Source organism: Acanthopagrus latus, chromosome 16 (assembly GCF_904848185.1).
Source record: "Acanthopagrus latus isolate v.2019 chromosome 16, fAcaLat1.1, whole genome shotgun sequence".
NCBI lineage: Eukaryota > Metazoa > Chordata > Actinopteri > Spariformes > Sparidae > Acanthopagrus > Acanthopagrus latus.
In genome coordinates, this window is record NC_051054.1 from 1,270,899 (window position 1) to 1,290,898 (window position 20,000).

The 20,000-nt window shown below is 44.6% G+C and overlaps 1 protein-coding gene across 8 annotated transcripts in view; it reads right to left on the reverse strand.

Annotated features, from left to right (window-relative positions):
• LOC119004396 (neuronal PAS domain-containing protein 3) overlaps positions 1-20,000 on the reverse strand; it is a 234,903-nt gene that overhangs the window by 141,830 nt on the left and 73,073 nt on the right. For 6 of the 8 annotated variants that reach the window (XM_037071270.1, XM_037071268.1, XM_037071269.1 and 3 more), the window contains exon 2: positions 17,989-18,087. The exons of the other annotated variants lie outside the window; for them this stretch is intronic. In XM_037071270.1, the coding sequence (XP_036927165.1) occupies positions 17,989-18,087 (99 nt within the window). The remainder of the gene's footprint in view (positions 1-17,988; positions 18,088-20,000) is intronic. 8 annotated transcript variants of the gene reach the window in all.

Here is a 20,000-nt window from a genome sequence, read left to right on the forward strand (position 1 = left end):
TAAATATATGTTTGTTTGAATTAATTGCAAAGTTTCACAACTTGCATGTTTTTTTAGATTATCTGCTGAAACTTTAAATTATGTCGTGTTCAGCACAATTTGGTTAAACACAGACAAATAAATATACTATTATATTTCATTTTCAGAGGCATAAACTGGACAATTCTTAATTATCATGCACAGATATTGTAGATGATGAGGATTAAAAATAAACCTGCACAGAACCTTAAAAACAGACTGTTGGACTCTTTCTCAGCTAGCACAGGAAGCTAAAGCTAACAGGGGCGCTAACGTCACATCATGTCCGGATTAATACGAGGATACGTGAAGAAACAACAGAACTGAAAGAAACAATGAAGATAGACGGATGAACAGAGAGAGACTGAGGGGGAGTGAGGGGAGGACGAGGGAGGATGATGTAAGAGGGATGCAAGAGGAAGAGGAAGAAGAGGAGGAAGAGGAGGAAGAGGAGGGGACAGCTGCACTGGAACGTCTCATCGTCTTCACCTTCACCTCATCTGAACTCGACTCTCTTCCTTTTCTTTGTCTGTTTTCTATTTCCCTGCAACTGATTTCTTTTGTCCTCCGTCACCTCGTCTTTAGAGCCTTCCTTTCCTCATTTCTCATCCTTTCCTCTTTCCTTCACTCCTCAGCTTCCTCTCCTGCGTCCTCACTTCATCTTCTGTCCTTACTTCCTGTCTCTCTCCTTACATTTCCTTTATTTCCTCTCTTAAGTCCTCACTTCCTCTCCTAAGTCTTCACTTCCTCTCTTAAGTCCTCACTTCCTCTCTTAAGTCCTCACTTCCTCTCTTAAGTCCTCACTTCCTCTCCTAAGTCCTCACTTCCTCCTCTTTTCCTCTATGCCCCTTTCTACCTTTTCTTAAAATTTCCCCCCTTCCTTTTCTCCCTCTTTCCTTCCTCTCCTCTCTTTGTCTGCTTCCCCAGTCCTCCTCTACGTCCTTGTTTCCTCTCCTCGACCACCTTTGCGCTCTCATGTCCTTACTTCCTCCCTTCTCCTCCTCCTCCTCCTCCTCCTCCCTGGGTTCAGTGGTGTGGAACAGTTCAGTATTAGCTCTGAAATTAGCAGCAGTCCCTCGTTAAAGAGTTGGCAGGAGCACACACACACACACACACACACACACACACACACACACACACACACACACACACACACACACACACACACACACACACAGTTAATGGTATAAAAGCTGCTGCCACCTTGGAGACACAGAATTACTTGAGCTCTTCTCTTCATGTCTTTATCATTTATTCTTTTTTTCTTTTCTCCGACTACAATCCTTCCTCTTCCTCCTTCCTCTTCCTCTTCCTCTCTCTCCCTTTTGTCTCCATCACCTCCTCCCTCTCCTTGTCCTCTGGTAACCTTCAAACAAAGAGACAACTCTTCCTCTTCCTCTTCCTCTCTGGCTCACAGCCAGCAGACAGTGAATGAGTCTTCCTCCCCTGACATCCTCCTCCTTCCTCCTCTTCCTCCTCCTCCTTCTTCTTCCTCCTCCTCAGTTCATCACTTTGCATATTATTTCTTCTGGTATTTATTAACTTCCTAACTCACTCCTCTCCCTTTACACTTATTTCCTTCTCTTCTTTCCTCCCAGTCTCTCTCCTCTTCACCCTTTCCCTAATATTTCCTTCCTTCTCATCTCTTGTCTACTGATACCACTTCCTCCTTCACTTCCTTTCCCTCCTTTCTCTCTCGACCACTCTTCCTCCTGCACATCTTCCGAAACGATTTGAAATACTCCTGTTTCATGGCCGACCAGAGGAAAGCCGAGCCCAGCAACTTTTTTCCCGACAATTCAGCTTTTCTGTGCATCTGCTTCAAGTTTGAAAACTTTAACTTTAAAAAAATAACTGCTGAGCTTCAGAGAAAGTGTTTTTATTTTAGATATTCTTGAAGGAGATTTGAACACAAAAGGTTTCTTACTGGATCAAACTAATAACTACAATCAGTCTGAACCACGAGGCAGCCAGAGCGTCTCGGTTCACCTGATCCAGGTTCTGTGTTCACACCTGCTCCTTGCCTTTATGCTAAGCTAGGCTAAACACGCTGCAGCTCCTCTATAAGACGAGCGTCGATCAGGATCAATCTTCTTTAAACCTCAACGTGAGGAAGCAAATTAGTAGATTTACCAAAATGTCGAATATCAACAAACCATCATGACATCAGCTTTCATTAACTTTGACTGATTGGAGTCAGGCCTCCGTCAATTATCGGAACGTGACATCATTAATCTCTTCTCAAGTACACACACACACACACACACACACACACACACACACACACACACACACACACACACACACACACACACACACACACACACACACACACACACACACACACACACAGCGGTGCACACCTGTGGCTCAGATAACAAGATGGAAGCATCGCAGGCTGAGACAGAGTCAGGACCTGACAGAGGGATGTCAGTGTGTGTTTACCTGTGTGTGTGTGTGTGTGTGTGTGTCAGCTCCAGGTGTTTATGTACTTGAGGTGTGTGTGAATGAGAAGCAAAGAGGTGTTTTGGCAGAATATCACACACACACACACTCACTCACACACTCACACACTGTGGTGTAACCTCTCCACAGGCCTCTGAGCTCTACAGCACTAATTAGTTTGGCAACGGAGTCAGAACAACATACCTTTGGCCTACAACACCCCCTGCGCACACACACACACACACACACACACACACACACACACACACACACACACACACACACACACACACACACACACACACACACACACACACACACACACACACACACACACACACACACACAGCTCTGTCCAACATCCAGTAAACACTTTCAAACACAGACGTCCAGCAAAACAAACTCTCGCTCTGCTGCTGATCCAAACAGAAGCTCAACACGTCTGCATCACGTCCCTGTAGTTTCAACTGATCGATCACTATTGATGAAGACACAAACACACAGTGGCATCATCATCATCATCATCATCATCATCATCATCATCACCTGAATTAAACTGTTCGTCTTCTCTTTATTGGACATTTATGTAAAATTCACTTTAATAGAAAAATTTCAGCTCAGATGTAAAAAGCTGAATGTTTCCGAGCGGCTGATCGTCGTCTTGTCGTCCTCACACAGCCAATCATCTTCGATTATTTTGGACTCATAAATATAATTAAGGATTAAAGATTCAAGATTATTAAACACAGCTGATCAGTTCATTTCTTTAAGAGCAACACCAAATGTTTGCAGGAACCTTTTTTTACTTTACTTCAAGTTTCAAATTCAGCTCCTCAAATCTGAACCACGCTCACAAACACACACCTGAGTCTCACCTGCAGCCCTCAATTACCCACTGACACCACACACACACACACACACACACACACACACACACACACACACACACACACACACACACACACACACACACACACACACACACACACACTTCATATATTATAGATGAGCTAAACAGGAAGAAGAAGACGGCATTTCTTTTTCTTTCCTTCTTTTATTTGTTGAGATTTATTTTGACATTGAGAAAAACGCAGCGCAGCTTCGAGGTCGTCACCGGTTCTGTTCCTGTCGGGTTTTGTGCAGACAGAACCGGGTATTTTAAGCTCAGCTGGATGTTTTCCTGACCAGAACCTAACCAGGTGAAGTTGAACATAAAGAACAGTAAATCTTTAAACGCGCAGACGTCACGTTATCATCCCTCAGTGTATTTTCTCTAACACATCATTTAGGTCCGGTCTCTCCGGGCTCGAGTTCTGCTCGTGGTCCCGACTCTCTCTCATGTCTCTGTCTGGTTTCCGCAGCTCGTCTCTCGCTCGGCGTGCGTCGTCCTCGCTGCCTGATCCTGTTTGTACAAAGCAACCGAGTGCTGAATAATTGATGCAGCTCGCAGCTCTCTCTCTCTCCAGTCGTCCTCCACCTCTCTCTCTCTCTCTCTCCTGTTGTTGTTGTTACTGTCGATGATCATCACAAACATAACGGACCGAACCGGACCCAAAGACAGAAGGAGAGTGTTGGGAGCTGATTGGTCAAAAGCATGAGCGTCACACCGACTGACTTCCTGTCTGCTCAGGTGACCCACTGATTAAACTACCTGGTGGCTCCGTGACGTGTTGGCTGACTGACGACCGCTTTGAATCGTTCCACCACCTTCTTAAAAAGTTCTGCTGACACACACAAACCTGTTGATATCCGAGTCATTCGTGATGTGTAAAAGTACCAGAACCACAAATGTGGGCTTCACTTGTGCACGTGTGTCTCTGTAGTGGACCGTAAACAAGCGAGGGACTTAATCTTTCACCAAACTCCATGTAAAAAAATCTGAATTTTAAAAGACACCTGGAGATCACAAAAAAAAGAATAAAGTATCAGAAAATGGAAGAAGAAGTGACGTAAAGCTCCTTTGTTTGGTTTCAGAAATACTTAATTACTTTATTTTTGCGTGTTTCTGCCCCGGTGAAGATTTAAGGATCGCAAAACTGGAGGCAAAGGAAACGAAAACAAAGACATAAAGGAGGGTGAAGACCTGTGGTGAAGAAATTAGAGCAGAGGGAACAACTTTAAAATGCTAAACTGGAGGTAAACAGCAGAGCAGAGCGGGGAACAGCGAGGCAGCGAGAGGCGGAATGAGACCAGGATTTGCATAAACACTCCTCGTGCTTTTGTTGCTGCAATTAGCTTCAATAGCTTTTAGCTTTTCACACTCACAATGGCTGCGTGTGGGCGTCTGATCGAGGAGAGCCGCTCGCAACGATACGACTCAGCGTGGGGAATTATAACCGGAGAGCGCAGCGCCGGAGGAGTTCAGAACACAGACCCAGAACAGGGTCAGACCGGGTCGGCAGGGAGGATGTTTAGACGGGTTTCATCGTGGGCAGACTTCCACTCACGCTGCTGCTGAGTTTAATGTAAAGAAGCATTAAAGGTTCATTTTCACCCTGACGGAGTCACAACTCAACATCCACCTGCAGCTTTTTCTGGAGCTGCTGAATCAGAACTTCTTGTCCGTGTTAACCTTCAGTCCAACCTTTGAAACACGATTTTTCTACTCCAACAAGGTGCTTCACTTCGTCTACACCGGCTCCATAAATAACAGCTAACAGATTCTTCTCGTCACAGCTACGTCCATAAGTTCAGATCTGTTACAACATTTGCTGCATGAGACAACAGAGCAGCCTGAACCCTCGCAGGTGGATCCAGTCCTGCTGGGTTTAATTTGGATCACTTCAGTCATCTGATGATCCCAGATGGATCCCACAGAACTGTCTCCTACAGAACACAGTAACACAAGAAGACGGTGAATGTGCAGCTCGGTTACTGCAGAGCGAACATCCGAGTGAAGAGTCAAACTCCAGATGTGTGACGAGACAATCAAAAGCTCAATCTGGTAAAAAATCTTGTAAATAAATGTAATAATCAGTGTGTTAATTGTTCATTTTGACATCTGAACACCAGGCGATGAACGTGATGTTCTGTGCAACAGACAAACGATGTTTCTCCGGACGTGATGACGCGACTCGAGTCCAAAACTAAAACTAACTAAATGAGTCAGACCACACTTGGTTATCTGACACATGCGTCATCACAGAGCTGCTTCTGTTCTCCAGACGACTGTGTTTTCCAGACGTGTTCGACGGGGTTAATAACTCTGAACTGGCTCTGTGTGTTTCCTCTCCAGGTGACGGCGGCGGCTCAGATCATCTGCAGGCTTCCCGTTCGTCCTGAGTGTTATTCAGAGCGAGCGGGCGGCGAACATCGTCTCCGGAGAGAGAAGTCGCTGTCACTTATTTCTCAGATGTAATTTTTCAGCGCTGTGAGCACCGCAAATTAAATCTTCAGCCACATGTAATACGCTGCGAGGAGGCCGAACTCCCAGAGACGCCACACAAACCTGCACGGATAAAAAACTGATATAGCTTAAAGTTTTTGTTTTTCTTTTGGTCGACTCGCGTCTATAATGTTCATATTTCAAATTACGGTCGAGTCAGCGGCTCCCGCAGAGACTCAGGACGCAAAGTTGGGTGAAAAAAAAACTATTTTCACTGAACTAACAGGTGAAATTCTTTTGTCTGGCTGCAACAAAAATCTTCTGGCATTTTAATTATCTGTCGCTTTCATTCCCTCCTTCACACACACACACACACACACACACACACACACACACACACACACACACACACACACACACGGTGTGCACGAGGGCGAGTTTGAGTTCTTAATCATGGCAGGACCCGCCGGACGCACTGAAGCTTCCAACAAACACAGCTGGCCTCCTGCCTGACCTGCAGACACATTACCACCTCTCCTGGCCAGATGGACCTGTCTGTGTGTGTGTGTGTGTGTGTGTCTGTGTGTGTGTGTGTCTGTGTCTGTGTGTGTGTGTGTCTGTGTGTGTCAGTGTGTGTGTCAGTGTGTGTGTTGATGTCTGACACTCGTCCTTGAATGAAGACGTGATGGTCAAAGTGTGTGTGTGTGTCCACGTGTGATGCGCAAATGAATGAATGTGTGTGTGTGTGTGTGTGTGTGTGTGTGTGTGTGTGTGTGTGTGTGTGTGTGTGTGTGTGTGTGTTAACTAACTGGACATCCCATCAGCAGAGCATCTGTGATCCCGGCGCTCCGGAGGGAGTTCCCTGTCAGCCGGACACGTTTAAACACCCGCGGGCAGAACAATGGGAGCCGGGCGAGAGACACAGACGCGGTGCAGCAGACGGAGGAGAGAGAGAGCGTCTTTTGTCCGGCGATGATTAAGAATTTAAGCCAGACCATGTGTGTGTGTGTGTGTGTGTGTGTGTGTTTCAGCTACAGGTAGTACTGCAGAACAGGTGTTACAATGTGTGTGTGTGTGTGTGTGTGTCTCGGGTGTGTGACTGTAGCTGAGGACTTTCTCTTCTCACCAAACTCCATTCAAAAAATCCTGATTTTAAGAATCTGACACATGAAATCGAGTGTTTTCTTTGCTTTGCATTTCTTGTTATTAACGCCGTCATCGAGATCACCAGTTAATTATTTTGCTATCGAGAACAAAAAGCTCTGTTTCTCGAGATAACGAGTTAATCTGTCAGGAGTTAACGAGAGCGTGACAAACACACACACACGCACACACACGCGCACACACACACACACACACACACACACACACACACACGCACACACACACACACACACACTCTGTGGGAGTTTCAACGTGACATGAAGTGTGTGAACTTGTTGTGAACTTTTGCCTTCTGCTCTCAGAATGTTGAATATAATGATTTAAGGTTATTAACATCATGGCTAATTATCTTCAGCTCAAATACAGAGTCGTTAATTTAAAGCACATGTTGCTAAAATTCAAATAATTCTTGTTGTTCAATAACTTCACATATATTCAGTTTAAATCAGTTGCTGCAGTCGTTAAAACCAGACTAATTCATCTTTTTCTTTCTTATGATAACAGGTTAATTATATCATCATCTCAGGAGCAAATTAACAAGATATTTACTTTTAATTTTCACTTAAAACATAAAAAAAAATATAACTGTAATTTTCAGCATCTGTAGTTTTGCATTTTCTTGCTGTGTGACTTTTGACCTAACGACTGTCACACGACTTATTTCTGGTTAATTTCCAGCAAAACACTTTGTAATGAAAAGTGGAATTAGAAAATATAATACTTACTGGGGAAAATAAAGAGGAATAAGGTTGAAATACTATAAATAATTATTATTTTGTTTGCAAAATATTCATGTAATCATCTTTATAAAAACCTCTTTTGTCTATTTTACACTGAACAATCCAGGAAATGATCTCAACTCAAGTGTTTGGGGGAATTTTTAGAGCTTTTAAACAAACCTCAATCTTCTTCGCTGCACTTCAGTAAAAGTAGAAATACCAGAATCTAAAACTACTCTATTACATAGAAACAATTGTTAAAAATGCTCCTGAAGTAAAGGCAATAAAAGAAGAATATCAGCAGCAAAATGTACTAAAGGTAAAAGTACTCATTACCCAGAATGCCTCGTTTCAGAGTGATGTATCACTTTATATTATCCAGTTTTATCAGTAACAAACACACGAGGGGTCGATCGTTGGGCCTCCAGGTGAAGAAGTAAAACCTGAAGCCAGTTTTAATTCTTCATCAGCTCCACAGAACGACTGACGGACGTATAAATAAAGTCATAAACACTGAATCTGCACCACCAGAAGTGTTCGACGCGTCAATGAAAGAAGTAATCATCACAATAAACCGACGACTGAAGACGATCGTACGAACTCGAGCTGGATAATCAACTTCTCCATTCAATTATGCTCGATGTGGAGCACTTAAGCTGCGGCAAACAAATTAGGTTTTATTCTCCGTTTGAGTTTATACACCGAGCCAATTAGTAAATTAGCGGCAACGAGAACAACACAGTGTAAATCATTAGCTCACCAACGAGCCTGTGTTTTTATCCACGCGGCCTGTTTAACTGGGCAGTAAAACGCCTCTTTATACATTTCACCCCGTTTGGTTTTCAATCCTGGCTAATGCAGTCACGCTGCCACAGTAAAAAACTGTGCAGCTGATAATTAAAAGGACTCTATAAAATAAAGTCTGCCTCGCTCAGAGTGTTTGGCTAACAGGAGCCGCCATCGATCCACCTTAAAAACCCTGTAAACTGCCTCCATCGAGACGAACACAAGCACAGAGGGTGTGTGTGTGTGTGTGTGTGTGTGTGTGTGTGTGTGTGTGTGTGTGAGAGAGAGTCAGAAGCAGTTTTTGGTGTGTGATTCATCCTCATTTGCTCCCAGGAGAACTTCTGAGCTCTCGCACACCAAACTCCATTCAAAAAACCCTCAATTTTAATGTTATCCGTAAACAGGCTTTTAAAAGAGCGCTGTCAGGATACTGGAACATCGAACTTCGATGCATTGCCTTAAAAAAAATATCAATATTTGATACTATGTTCCAACCACAGAGAGATTTTTATTAAAATATAGAAATATAACAAGGCTTGTACAAAAAAAAGTACTGAAACCTCAAATATTCAGATTTCATACTTATTTAATATTTGACCAAAATATTGATTATCTACTAGAACCATTCTTACTAGTTCTTAATACTGCTGCAGCAATTATTGATAAAACTACTGAATCTGTTAATACTAATGATAACAGTTCCGGCGTTACAGACACACCAAACTGACAGAGAACGAGCAGCGACGGCGACCCGACAGTTCGGTTTCCTCACGTCGCTCGTTTTTCATCCAAGAGCGAATATTTCACGCGACTGTTTGCTGGACGATGAACAGATCACACACAGAGAATAATAAAATGGTTTACCAGCATGTTAACAGACGCAGCTGAGAATGTTTGCTGATAATGTCTTAAATCATCAGAATTTCAAATGGAGTTTGGTGCAACGCATTTCAAAACAAATATCTACAGATACACGGCCGACGCTGTTCTCGTCCTCTGACATTAACACCCCTCGCCTGCTGCAGCTCTTTAACTATTATCAGCTCAGCCCGGCCCGGCCCGGTTCTCCTCTCCTGATCGGGCCCTATCTGAGAGAAGGACTGCCAGCTAAATCTTTTCCATGCAGCAAGCGGACCATGACTGGGAGAAATAGGCTGAGATCCTGCTGAAGACGAGGGGGGAGGAGGTGGGGGAGGAGGTAATCAGAGGGGGAGACGGGGCGAGCAACAGGTGGAGGTGCAGAGAGAGAGAGAGAGGTTTCTAAATGCAGCGTGTCTATCTGTCGATCGCCCTCAGATCGACTTCTGACGACGACGAGGAGCCAATCTGAGCAGATTCACAGTCCAATCTCCACAGAACTGAGCGACCTTTTAGCCCGTCTGCCTCCCTCTGTACCTGTCTGTCTCTCTGTCGGTCTACCTGTCTGTCTACCTGTCTGTCTGTCTCCCTCTGTACCTGTTTACCTGTCTGTCTACCTGTCTGTCTACCTGTCTGTCTACCTGTCTGTCTACCTGTCTCCCTCTGTACCTGTCTGTCTCTCTGCCTCTGTACCTGTCTGTCTACCTGTCTGTCTGCCTCCCTCTGTACCTGTCTGTCTACCTGTCTGTCTACCTGTCTGTCTACCTGTCTGTCTCCCTCTGTACCTGTCTGTCTCTCTGTACCTGTCTGTCTCTCTGTACCTGTCTGTCTCTCTGTACCTGTCTACCTGTCTGTCTGTCTGTTAGCCAGGAGGTCAACCACAGGAGGTGTTTGAATCAGCTGCAGCTCTTCTGTTGCGTTATACGTTAAACAGATTTACAAGTAAGTGGATCTCGGCAAATGTCTGATACAAGTAATGAATCATCATCTTCTTCTTCTTCTTTTTCTTTCCTCTTCATCTCTTTCCTTTCATATCTTCTTCTTCTTCTTCTTCTTCTGCTCCTTATTGGCCTCTTCTGATTTGTAGGTCCAACAGATATTGATTGATTTAGGTCAAAACGAGGATAAAATTTATTTTTCTGTGTCTATGTTCAGGTTTTAAAAGCATGTAAATGAAAAAAAAGACACACGCAACCTCCAAGACAGCACACATACGTCCACACATACATCTTGCTTGGTGGGAAGAGCTTGACGAGACATCAACAAACGTCTCACCAAGCTCTTAAAGAATAAAGATAGATATTGTAATTAATATAATTCTCAGACGATGTGTTCAGGCTCCTCTCTCGTCCCTCTGCCGTCTCACTGACGTGTTCTTTAAGTGAACTAATATCCATTCATTTTAAATTCATCCCGGGACCCTGAAGGCCTCCTGCAGGTCCTCCGGCCGCTCTGGACTCACCTCCGTCTCTTCTGAGGCTGTGAGTGAAAATATCTGAAAAGCTCTCAGTCCAAGCAAAAAGATCAAAAAAACACCACAAGCACCATAAAAAACATGAATTACCCCCTAAGAAAATAAATAATAACCCGGCGTGCACGGTTAATTAGAGCGAACTCCAGGCAGCGCTGCAGCCGCTTCGCCTCCCCAAAGTCTCTGACAGCCGACCGCCGACGGCCTCCCGCGCTCGAGCCGAGCGAATCTGAATCCAATTAAAAGTTAGAGATCAAGTTCAGCTTCACATCGTAAATGATTCGCGAATCAAAGGCGGCTGGAAGAGAAATCAAAGGCGGAGGTGTGTGAAGTCCTCAGGTGAGCCGCTGGAGCCGACGCACGCTTAGCGAGCTAATCGCCTGGGTTTGTTAGCGGAGTGTGTTTGTGCACAACGAAGCAGGAAAACAACCTCTGGTGCAGACAGACAGACAGACAGACAGACAGACGAGGAGGAGGAGGAGGAGGAGGAGGAGGAGGAGGTGAAACAGTTAAAGCGTCAGACAGACGGCTTCTGTAAAGCTGCTTCAAGGTGAATTATGTTTGTGACACAGCCGACTGCAGCCGGCGCTTCACGGACATCAATTCATCGTCACACCTCTCTCTCCTCCCGCTCGCCTCCTTCTATACCTCCTGCTTAAACACTCCTCACCGCCGTCCTCCTTTTACTGTTTCCTCCTGCTTTAACTTCTCCATCAGTCATCCTGTTTCTTACTCCTCCGTCTCCTCCAGTCTCTCACTGTGAGATTTATCATGTACAACATCCTCTTCACTCGCCTTTGTTCAGTCAGCTCCAATGAAAGACAATCTACGTAAATATTTAGAAATTATATCTTCTCCTCTTCTTCCTTCTGAATTCTGTTTCTGTTCTGTTCTGTTTTCTACTAAATAATTATATCAAAGTCACAGTTGGACTTTCAAAATAAAGGCACCAAACCGACGTGTTTGGGCAGATCCAGACCTGCTGGAGGAATAAACACCCGACGGGAGGAGAGCTCACAGATTAAAACGTGGATTTATCTGACAGCAGCAGTGATCTGCGTAACGTTACGGAGAGGAGAGAGAGAACCAGAACCAGAACCAGAACCAGGGTCTCTGCTGAGTGCCGAGTTCAGTCAGAGGTTCACCTGCTTTAATAAATTATTCTCAGCTTTCTGTTTCCTCTCTCTCTTCTTCATTCATCCCTCAGAACAAACTCAGAGTCCGTCTGAGGCTCTGATCACATCAAATCAACACAACACACACACACACACACACACACACACACACACACAGCTGCAGAGAGTTCTGATCGGTGAGGCCGGTTTTTAAACTTTAACCGCTGTCTTTATAAATCCACACAGAGCCGAGCAGAACGCAGCAGAGTGCAGTGGAGCTGAGTGGATGTGGACAGGCAGTCATGTTTATTCATGCAGCCGTGAGCTGCAGACCTGCAAGGTGACTGGCTGTCACACACACACACACACACACACACACACACAAATGTATGCAGGTGCAGGAAAAGACAAACACTCACACATCTGGCCTGTCTATCACCTTGGATCAGGGAGATAGGTGGTGTGTGTGTGTGTGTGTGTGTGTGTGTGTGTCTGTGTGTCTGTGGTGACAGAAAGTAAACAACAAAAGCAGCTTACTCAGTCTGACTGCTGCCGCTACATGAGCTACTGTTCACAGGTTTTACTCTCGCTTTACTCAGACTAATACTCTCTCTCACACACACACACACACACACACACACACCTGTCCGGTCTGTCACACAGGTGTGTGTTAATTGCGTCACGCTGACATGAGACAGGTCCGACCCGGCAGCGTCTCTCTCAGACGTCATCATGAATATTGATGTTGGATCTTCACAGAATTTTTTTTCTAACAGATTAAATGTTTTATTTCAGTTTCTTGAATCATTTTTCTGTTTTCTTTGTTTTATATATAATATAATTTATTGTTGTTATTGTTTATTGTATCTGACTAACAGCTGCTGGTCAGTCGGTGGGAGATTAAGATTTTAACTTTTTATTGACTAAACATTTAAAGAGGCTTTAAGAGAAGAAATCACTGAATGTTTATATTTATAATAAAAATGTCTTCACCAGTGAGTAAACAAACTCAGGAGAATCAGGTTCCAGAACACTGACTGAAGCTAGAGAGGTGGCGGGGTCCGCCACATGTCAACACAGTGAAACAGTAACACAAGATAAAAACATACTGGAGTGTGTGAGATCACATCATCCTGAACGCTTTCCTGCTTTCCTCTGTGTGTGTGTGTGTGTGTGTGTGTGAGTGTGAGTGTGTGTGTGAGTGTGTGTGTGTGTGAGTGTGAGTGTGTGTGTGTCTTGTTAATATTTCACACTAACCTTACAGGCATGTGTGAGTTTATTAATTATGGCTGATATGTGAAGCAAAGACGCTCATGAATAAGAGCAACCTCTGCTGCTGCCGCCTGTCAATCACAGAGCTGCAACGACCAACAGCTGGACCAGCACACACACACATGCACGCACACACGCACACACACGCACGCACGCGCACACACACACACACACACACACACACACACACACACCTTTAGTTTTTACCTTTTTTATCTTTAATTCGTTTGACATTTAGAATAAAAATTAACCAAATGCTGATTTTAATAGATGTACTTCTGCTCATATTTTTGATTTTTGGCTCATTTAATATCAGATACTTTGAGACTTTTACTCAATTACTCTTCATATGAGCGACTTTAAGGTTTACCAAAATAATATTTTAACACTGTATCATTACTTTTTTTGGTTGATCAAAAATAAGACTTTCATTTACTCCTGAATAAAACAAACACAAGAACAGAATAAAAGTAAGATTGTCTTTTATACAATCATAACTGCAGCTGCTTTAAATATGAATTAAACTGTAAAAACACAAATAAAAATAATATTGTTCGATGATTATTTTTCTAATAATCCACCTGATATTATAAATACTGTTAATAAAGTACAATGACGTCACTTCACTCCTCACAGAGACGCTGAATATTGATGCTGCACAAAACTAACACACTCTTTACATCTGAGTGTGTGTGTGTGTGTGTGTGATGCTCAGGGCTTCTCACACACACACACACACACACACACACACCGACCTGTTCGACACTTTCATCTGCCTCTTTAAAAACACTGAATCACTAATTCTCTCTCTCTCTCTCATATTTATATAAATATGTTAATTTATATAAATATTAATTTAATTTCCTCTCTGAGTGAATGTGACATCATTGAATTAAATAAATGACTGAACTGTGGAGAATCTAGCAGCTCAACTCTACCGACGATCGTCCAATGAACTAAAACTGGATTTAGTAACTGTAAAAGTTAAATATTACCTCCAACACTGAGTGCTGCAGAGCCACACGGCCTCTTAAAATAAAGCATGTGTTAATGTGGATTTAGGTAAAACTACACTTCAGTGTTTCAGGAGTCTGAAACCTGCAATCAGTCTGCAGGCTCATGTACAGTAAAGTTAAACAAAACGTGAATCCAGACGTCCTGCGAGTCTTCGTCTTTGTCTTCGTCTCACTTTTTAATAAAACCGACAACATGTTTCCAAAAAATCAACAGGAAGCTCCCTCCTCTCCTGTTAGAGCCGTCAGAAACACATCTATAGGCACCAAAATGGGGCAAAACAGCGTCTTTATTTCATGTGCGTGGCGTCTCTGCAGCGCTCTGCGTCCTCGGGGGGCGACGCTCGCCGCAGTAACAAGCCCAGGCGATGCTGAAGAAGAAGCGCCGCGGGCAACAGCGAGCTGCAGCGCAGGCAGGTGAGGACGAGGTGAAAGTCAAACCTCACTGTAAACAAAACCCCGGGAATAAGGCTAAATAAATATATGTTGTGGGAATAAGAAGAGTGTGTGTGTGTGTGTTTGCTCTGGATCTGAGCGAGTCTTTGCAGGCGCCACAGGTGGGTAGCTGTCCAATGAGGTGAGGGATCTGCAGGTATGAGGACGGATAGACGAGGAGAGGAGGGAGTTGTTATCAGAGAGCGGCGGGGGAGCAGCCGGCAGTTCGGTGCCGCGACTGAAACGCTCGTCAAAAAAAAAAAAAAAGAAAAAGATGTCGTTCAGAGAGGTTTTCTGTCTGAGAGCGGCGTGGGACTGCACCGCGCCGCACGTCTGCGCTCAGGAGCGTCACGTGTCAAAGATGAGTCGCCACCGCCGAATCGCACTGATGCCGATGTGATAGATCGGGGAATTGCGGGTTTGAGACATGATGTGGCGTTCGCTGACAGGCTGCTGTGTGTGCGTTCAGGAAGCTAAAGAGAGGCCAAGTGAAGAGCTAACGTGTTTATCTTGGATGTTTATTCTCTCGGTACGGAGGCCCAGAGGGGACAAACACTGATGTGGAGGCGGGAAACTGTGAAACTACAGCTGCATGATTTTAATATTGACGTCTTTGAGGGACACGTGAAGAAACACCGGAGAAGTTCAGGGGCGAGTTGATCTGCTGGAAACACCAGCGCCGGAGCCCACAGTTTCATCAGACCGACCCCGAGCCGAGTCTCCGAAGGTCCAAAGTGTTTTTTTCTCGGAGATAAACAAGTTTTCAGGAGATATTAGTCAGAAACTCATCCCGCTGATTTATTTCAAACAAACCCATCAAACATTCTGACTGGTGAGTTCAGCGGCAATCAGAACGGCCGGGCCGCGAGATCAATGCTGCTGGACTACAAACATCACTTCAGCACATCAAAAGATCCACACACACACACACACACACACACACACACACACACTCTCCCTGTCTAAATCTATACAATCCATTATTAACATGTTTCCTGCCAGACAAAGACACAGGTAGATGATAAAACACTGAGAAATAAAAGACAAAATAAGAGAAGAGGTTAAATTATTGAATCGGGGTGCTCTCGCTCTCTCTCGCTCTCCCTTTCTCTTTCTCCGAAATAAAAAAAGACACACAGGCGGAGAGAAGAAGAGGAGAGAGGAAGAGAATCCATATTGTTTTTGTGGAAAAGTAGGTTAGAGGAGGAAGGCGAGGCGAGAGAGGAAGTGTGGCATCAAAGACAGAAAGTTGAACAAAGTCAGCGACACGCCAGGAGTCGACTCATGCGACATGGGAGAGGAGAGGAAAACGACATCAGACGACATCACACCTCCGCCATCAAACCACCGCTAGGAGAGAGGAAAGGTAGGGAGGAGAGGAAAGGTGGGGAGGAAGGAGAGGAAGTTGTGATGGATGTGACAGATTAAGAGAAAGAGAAAACGGAAAGACAGAAGGAAGAATGGAAGGAAGAGGAAACAAGTGAAGAAGAGAAGGAAGGAGGTGAGGAAGGAAAGAAGGACATGAAAAATGGAAAATGGACAGCACAAAGAGGAGAGGACGCAGCTGATGTGTTCATCCAGATGATGATGATGATGATGATGTCATCATGATGTCATCTCCTCCATTTATTCTTTTCTTTAGCACCAACAAACAAACCTCCTCCTCTGTTCTCTCCTGCAGCTCCACCAACAGCATTCAAATAGCAGCAGCTCCCTGGTGTGTGTGTGTGTGTGTGTGTGTGTGTGTGTGTGTGTGTGTGAGTACATCTGTCTCTTTTACTTTACAACCACTCTGCTTACTCACACACACACACACACACACACACACACACACACTCACACACACACATGCAGAAACACATTCGACATTAACACACACACAAAAGGTGAATCTCATGTAATCCTGCTCCGGCTCGAGGTGTGTGCATGTAAATACACACCTCCACATAGAAACACACACATAATTACAGCACACACACACACACACAGCTGTAAACAGAGCAGACAGGTGGAGTGTATATCAGGGGCCTCTGTGACCACCGGGCTCCTGCACCATTTATCTCAATTTCACCTTATAGACACACACACACCTATATATATATATACATGTAGTAGTAGAAGTAAGACACACACACACACACACACACACACACACACACACACACTCCTCTATTGTGTTTATCACACTTGCTCCTGATTGGCTGGAAGGTGTCCGTTATACGTCTCGTATACATTTCAGCTCAGACGTTTGTGTCGTTCAGGCCACCATAACCATAGAAACAGTCGTGATTCAGGCTGACGTGTCATCGAGTGAACGCCGCAACTTCATCAAGACCCAGTTAATCGTGCGCAAGACAACATGGCTGCCGACGCGGCGACCACAGCTCGAGTCACGTCACGTCGCAGTTACTGAAACGCTGCTTCTGTCTCATCTCAGGTCGTTTAACTGAGATTTGGACCTGAATACAAGTTACTCCTTATTAATAACTGTTGTTAACTCATGACACACGTGTGTGTGTGTGTGTGTGTGTGTGTGTCAGACGTGTGTGTAAAGGCCTCTAACAGTCGGGATGTGTGTGTGTCTCTGTGCGACCTACATGGTGTTAAGCTTGTCCTATAATGAGCTATTAACTGCCGTCTCCTTTCAGCTCTCCGCCCAACTCCGACACAAATCCCTCCTTTATTCTCCACTACTGTAATCCACCACACACACACACACACACACACACACACACACACACACACACACACACCACGACATCTACCACAATGCATCAGGCCTCAGTTCACTTCCTGGTGTCAAATCCCCTCTTCGACAAAGAGCTCTGAGGAGGAGGAGGAGGAGAGACGGATACAATTTTAAACACTCCGTGTTTACAAAAGCTCCACCAACGATCTTGAACGCACCGTTCAGTCAGCAGCGTTTCCTCTTCTGTCGCTCCAACACTTCTGGTTGAAACTGGTCAGAAAGGCTCTGATGTAACTTTTATTTCCAAGGTAGCTGATCAGATATTATAAACTAAAATCAATCCAAACAGCCAGATGTAGTTAACGACTCTGCTTCCATCTCAGTGCTTTACATGCTTCACTGTGCATTCTCAAGTCTTCCTGTAGGTGATGTCATGACTGAACCTTCTCTACAGTTTCTTCTTTAAGCTAATGCTAATGCTAACGCTAACGTTCCACATGCCTCCATAAAGAGATGGAAGGAAACCTCTTCGTCTGGCACTGGATCAGAACCGCTCCCACCAATTTGTTTCAAATAATCAGCGACAGACACACACACACACACACACACACACACACACACTACTACCACTACTGTTGCTACGACGACTACTGCTACGAGGACTAACACAAACGTTACCATGGTGACGAGGTATGCTGCTGGCCGGCCAGGTGAAGGGTCTTGGGCCGGGCGGCGGAGCAGCTGCCTGCATTAGCCGGCCGCTCCCAGTAGGGGTCACTGTGAAACACACAAAGACACGTGAAGAAGAGGTTCTTTAAACGACAGCCTGAAGTAAACAACGAGCAGGAGAAGAAGAAGAAGAAGAAGAAGAAGAAGAAGAAGAAGAAGAAGAAGAAGAGGAAGAGGAGGGAGAGATGATGGAGATGAGTCAGAGAAAACAAGAAACTTAAAGAGTTTAAACACAGGAAACATATTCAGACAACATCATGAAGAACTGGGCATTTTTATCTCAGTGGACCAAAAACAAAAGAAAAGAAAACTGTCCCGATGTTTCCAACGAGATTCTAAAGTCTTAAAAGTTCTGATCCTCGACTGAAACGACCCGTCAGTGGGTCAGAACGTGATTCAGAACTCTTCCGATGTTTCCAAACACATCGGAAATGTAGAAAATGATGCTCAGTGAGGTGACCGACTGATTCTAGTAGATCCAGTCTGATCATAAACCTGGTTCCTGTTGCAGGTCAGCACCCATCAGGTCCAGAGAACAAAGTGGACCACATATGGAAGATCACAGTGCTGAACACCTGGAGACACTTCCAGCTCTGTATGTGTGAACAAAACCAGTCAGACCAGCTCCAGATCGTGGAGACTGAAACAGGTATTTTAATCCAAACCACAAGTTCTGTTCTGCAGAGACTCAGCTCACATTTATTCCTCAGATCGGGTCTCCAGACCTGAAGAACATCGTCGTCACTACATGAAGTTACAAGAAATGTAAAGTTTCATCACATCTGTGGTTTGAGGACACGTAGATTTATTCTCTGGGTTGAAAACTTAAATGCAGTTTTTGGATTTTGGTACCATAAAGAAACAAACGGACGTATAAAATCAGCAAAAGTTGTGAAACATGAACTTGCAAACTTATTTTAGAGTAATGGGTGAGTGATGCTTCACTAAATACACGTGATGATTTAAATTGGCAGATTTTATATTCAATTCCATGTGAACATCATAAAGCTTCATTGAGGGGCTGAAACGAAGATTTAACGACCTTACAGACATGAAAACTGGATGATGACTTGATTTACACTAAAGTCTGAGATCTTATAAGCAGACGACAGGACGATTAAACAGGAATTAAACTCAGAATTAACTCGTCTGTTGGCTTATAAACCGTCAGAGGTCTGAGACGAAGCGGCCGGTCGACTCAAACAGCTCCAATATTCACAAAACTAAATAAACCTCCAGTTTGTTTCTTTCTTTTGTTTCTGGAAGGCTAAACCCGCCGACTGGGACTCAAAGTGACACCGAGTCAAATACGAAATACAAAGCAGCCCCACAGTGGCTGTCTATGCACAGTGAATTATTTGAATTTTACACACCCACCAAAGACAGGCTGTCAAAACCCATGCCGGAATGGATTTTTCATACGGAGCGAGGGAGAGCGAGGGGGAGCCGAGGAGAACAGAAGGAGGGGAGAGGAGGGGAGGAAAACAAAAAAAAAAAAAGAAAAGCAGGAGGTGGAGAGAGGGCGAGAGACACCGGGAGGAGGAGGAGAGAGCGAGGAGAGGCAGTGAAGCGGCGCTGGCTTGCAGGAGAACATTAGCTGCACGGTGTAGCGCACCATAAAACCATTGACATTGTCGGTCTTGCTTTGTGGACGAGTATTATTGTAAAACACAGTTTTCTGAGGCGAGCCGGCCGCTATTGTTCTTGTCAGAGGGCGAAGCGAGGGCAGCGCCGGCATAACTTATTCCAGCTCCAACGCTACGGGACGAGGCAGAGAGTTGGTTTTCAAATTAAACCAGCCAGATGTAAGTCCAGAGATTGTATTACTTTTAGATTTGATCTCTTGATGCATGACTAGGAAACATATCGCCGCTGTCGAGGGAGGAGGAGGACGACAGAGTACGAAACACACAAGATACAAAGCCAGCAGCCGTCTGAGAGGAGCAGCAGGCTCGTTGTCG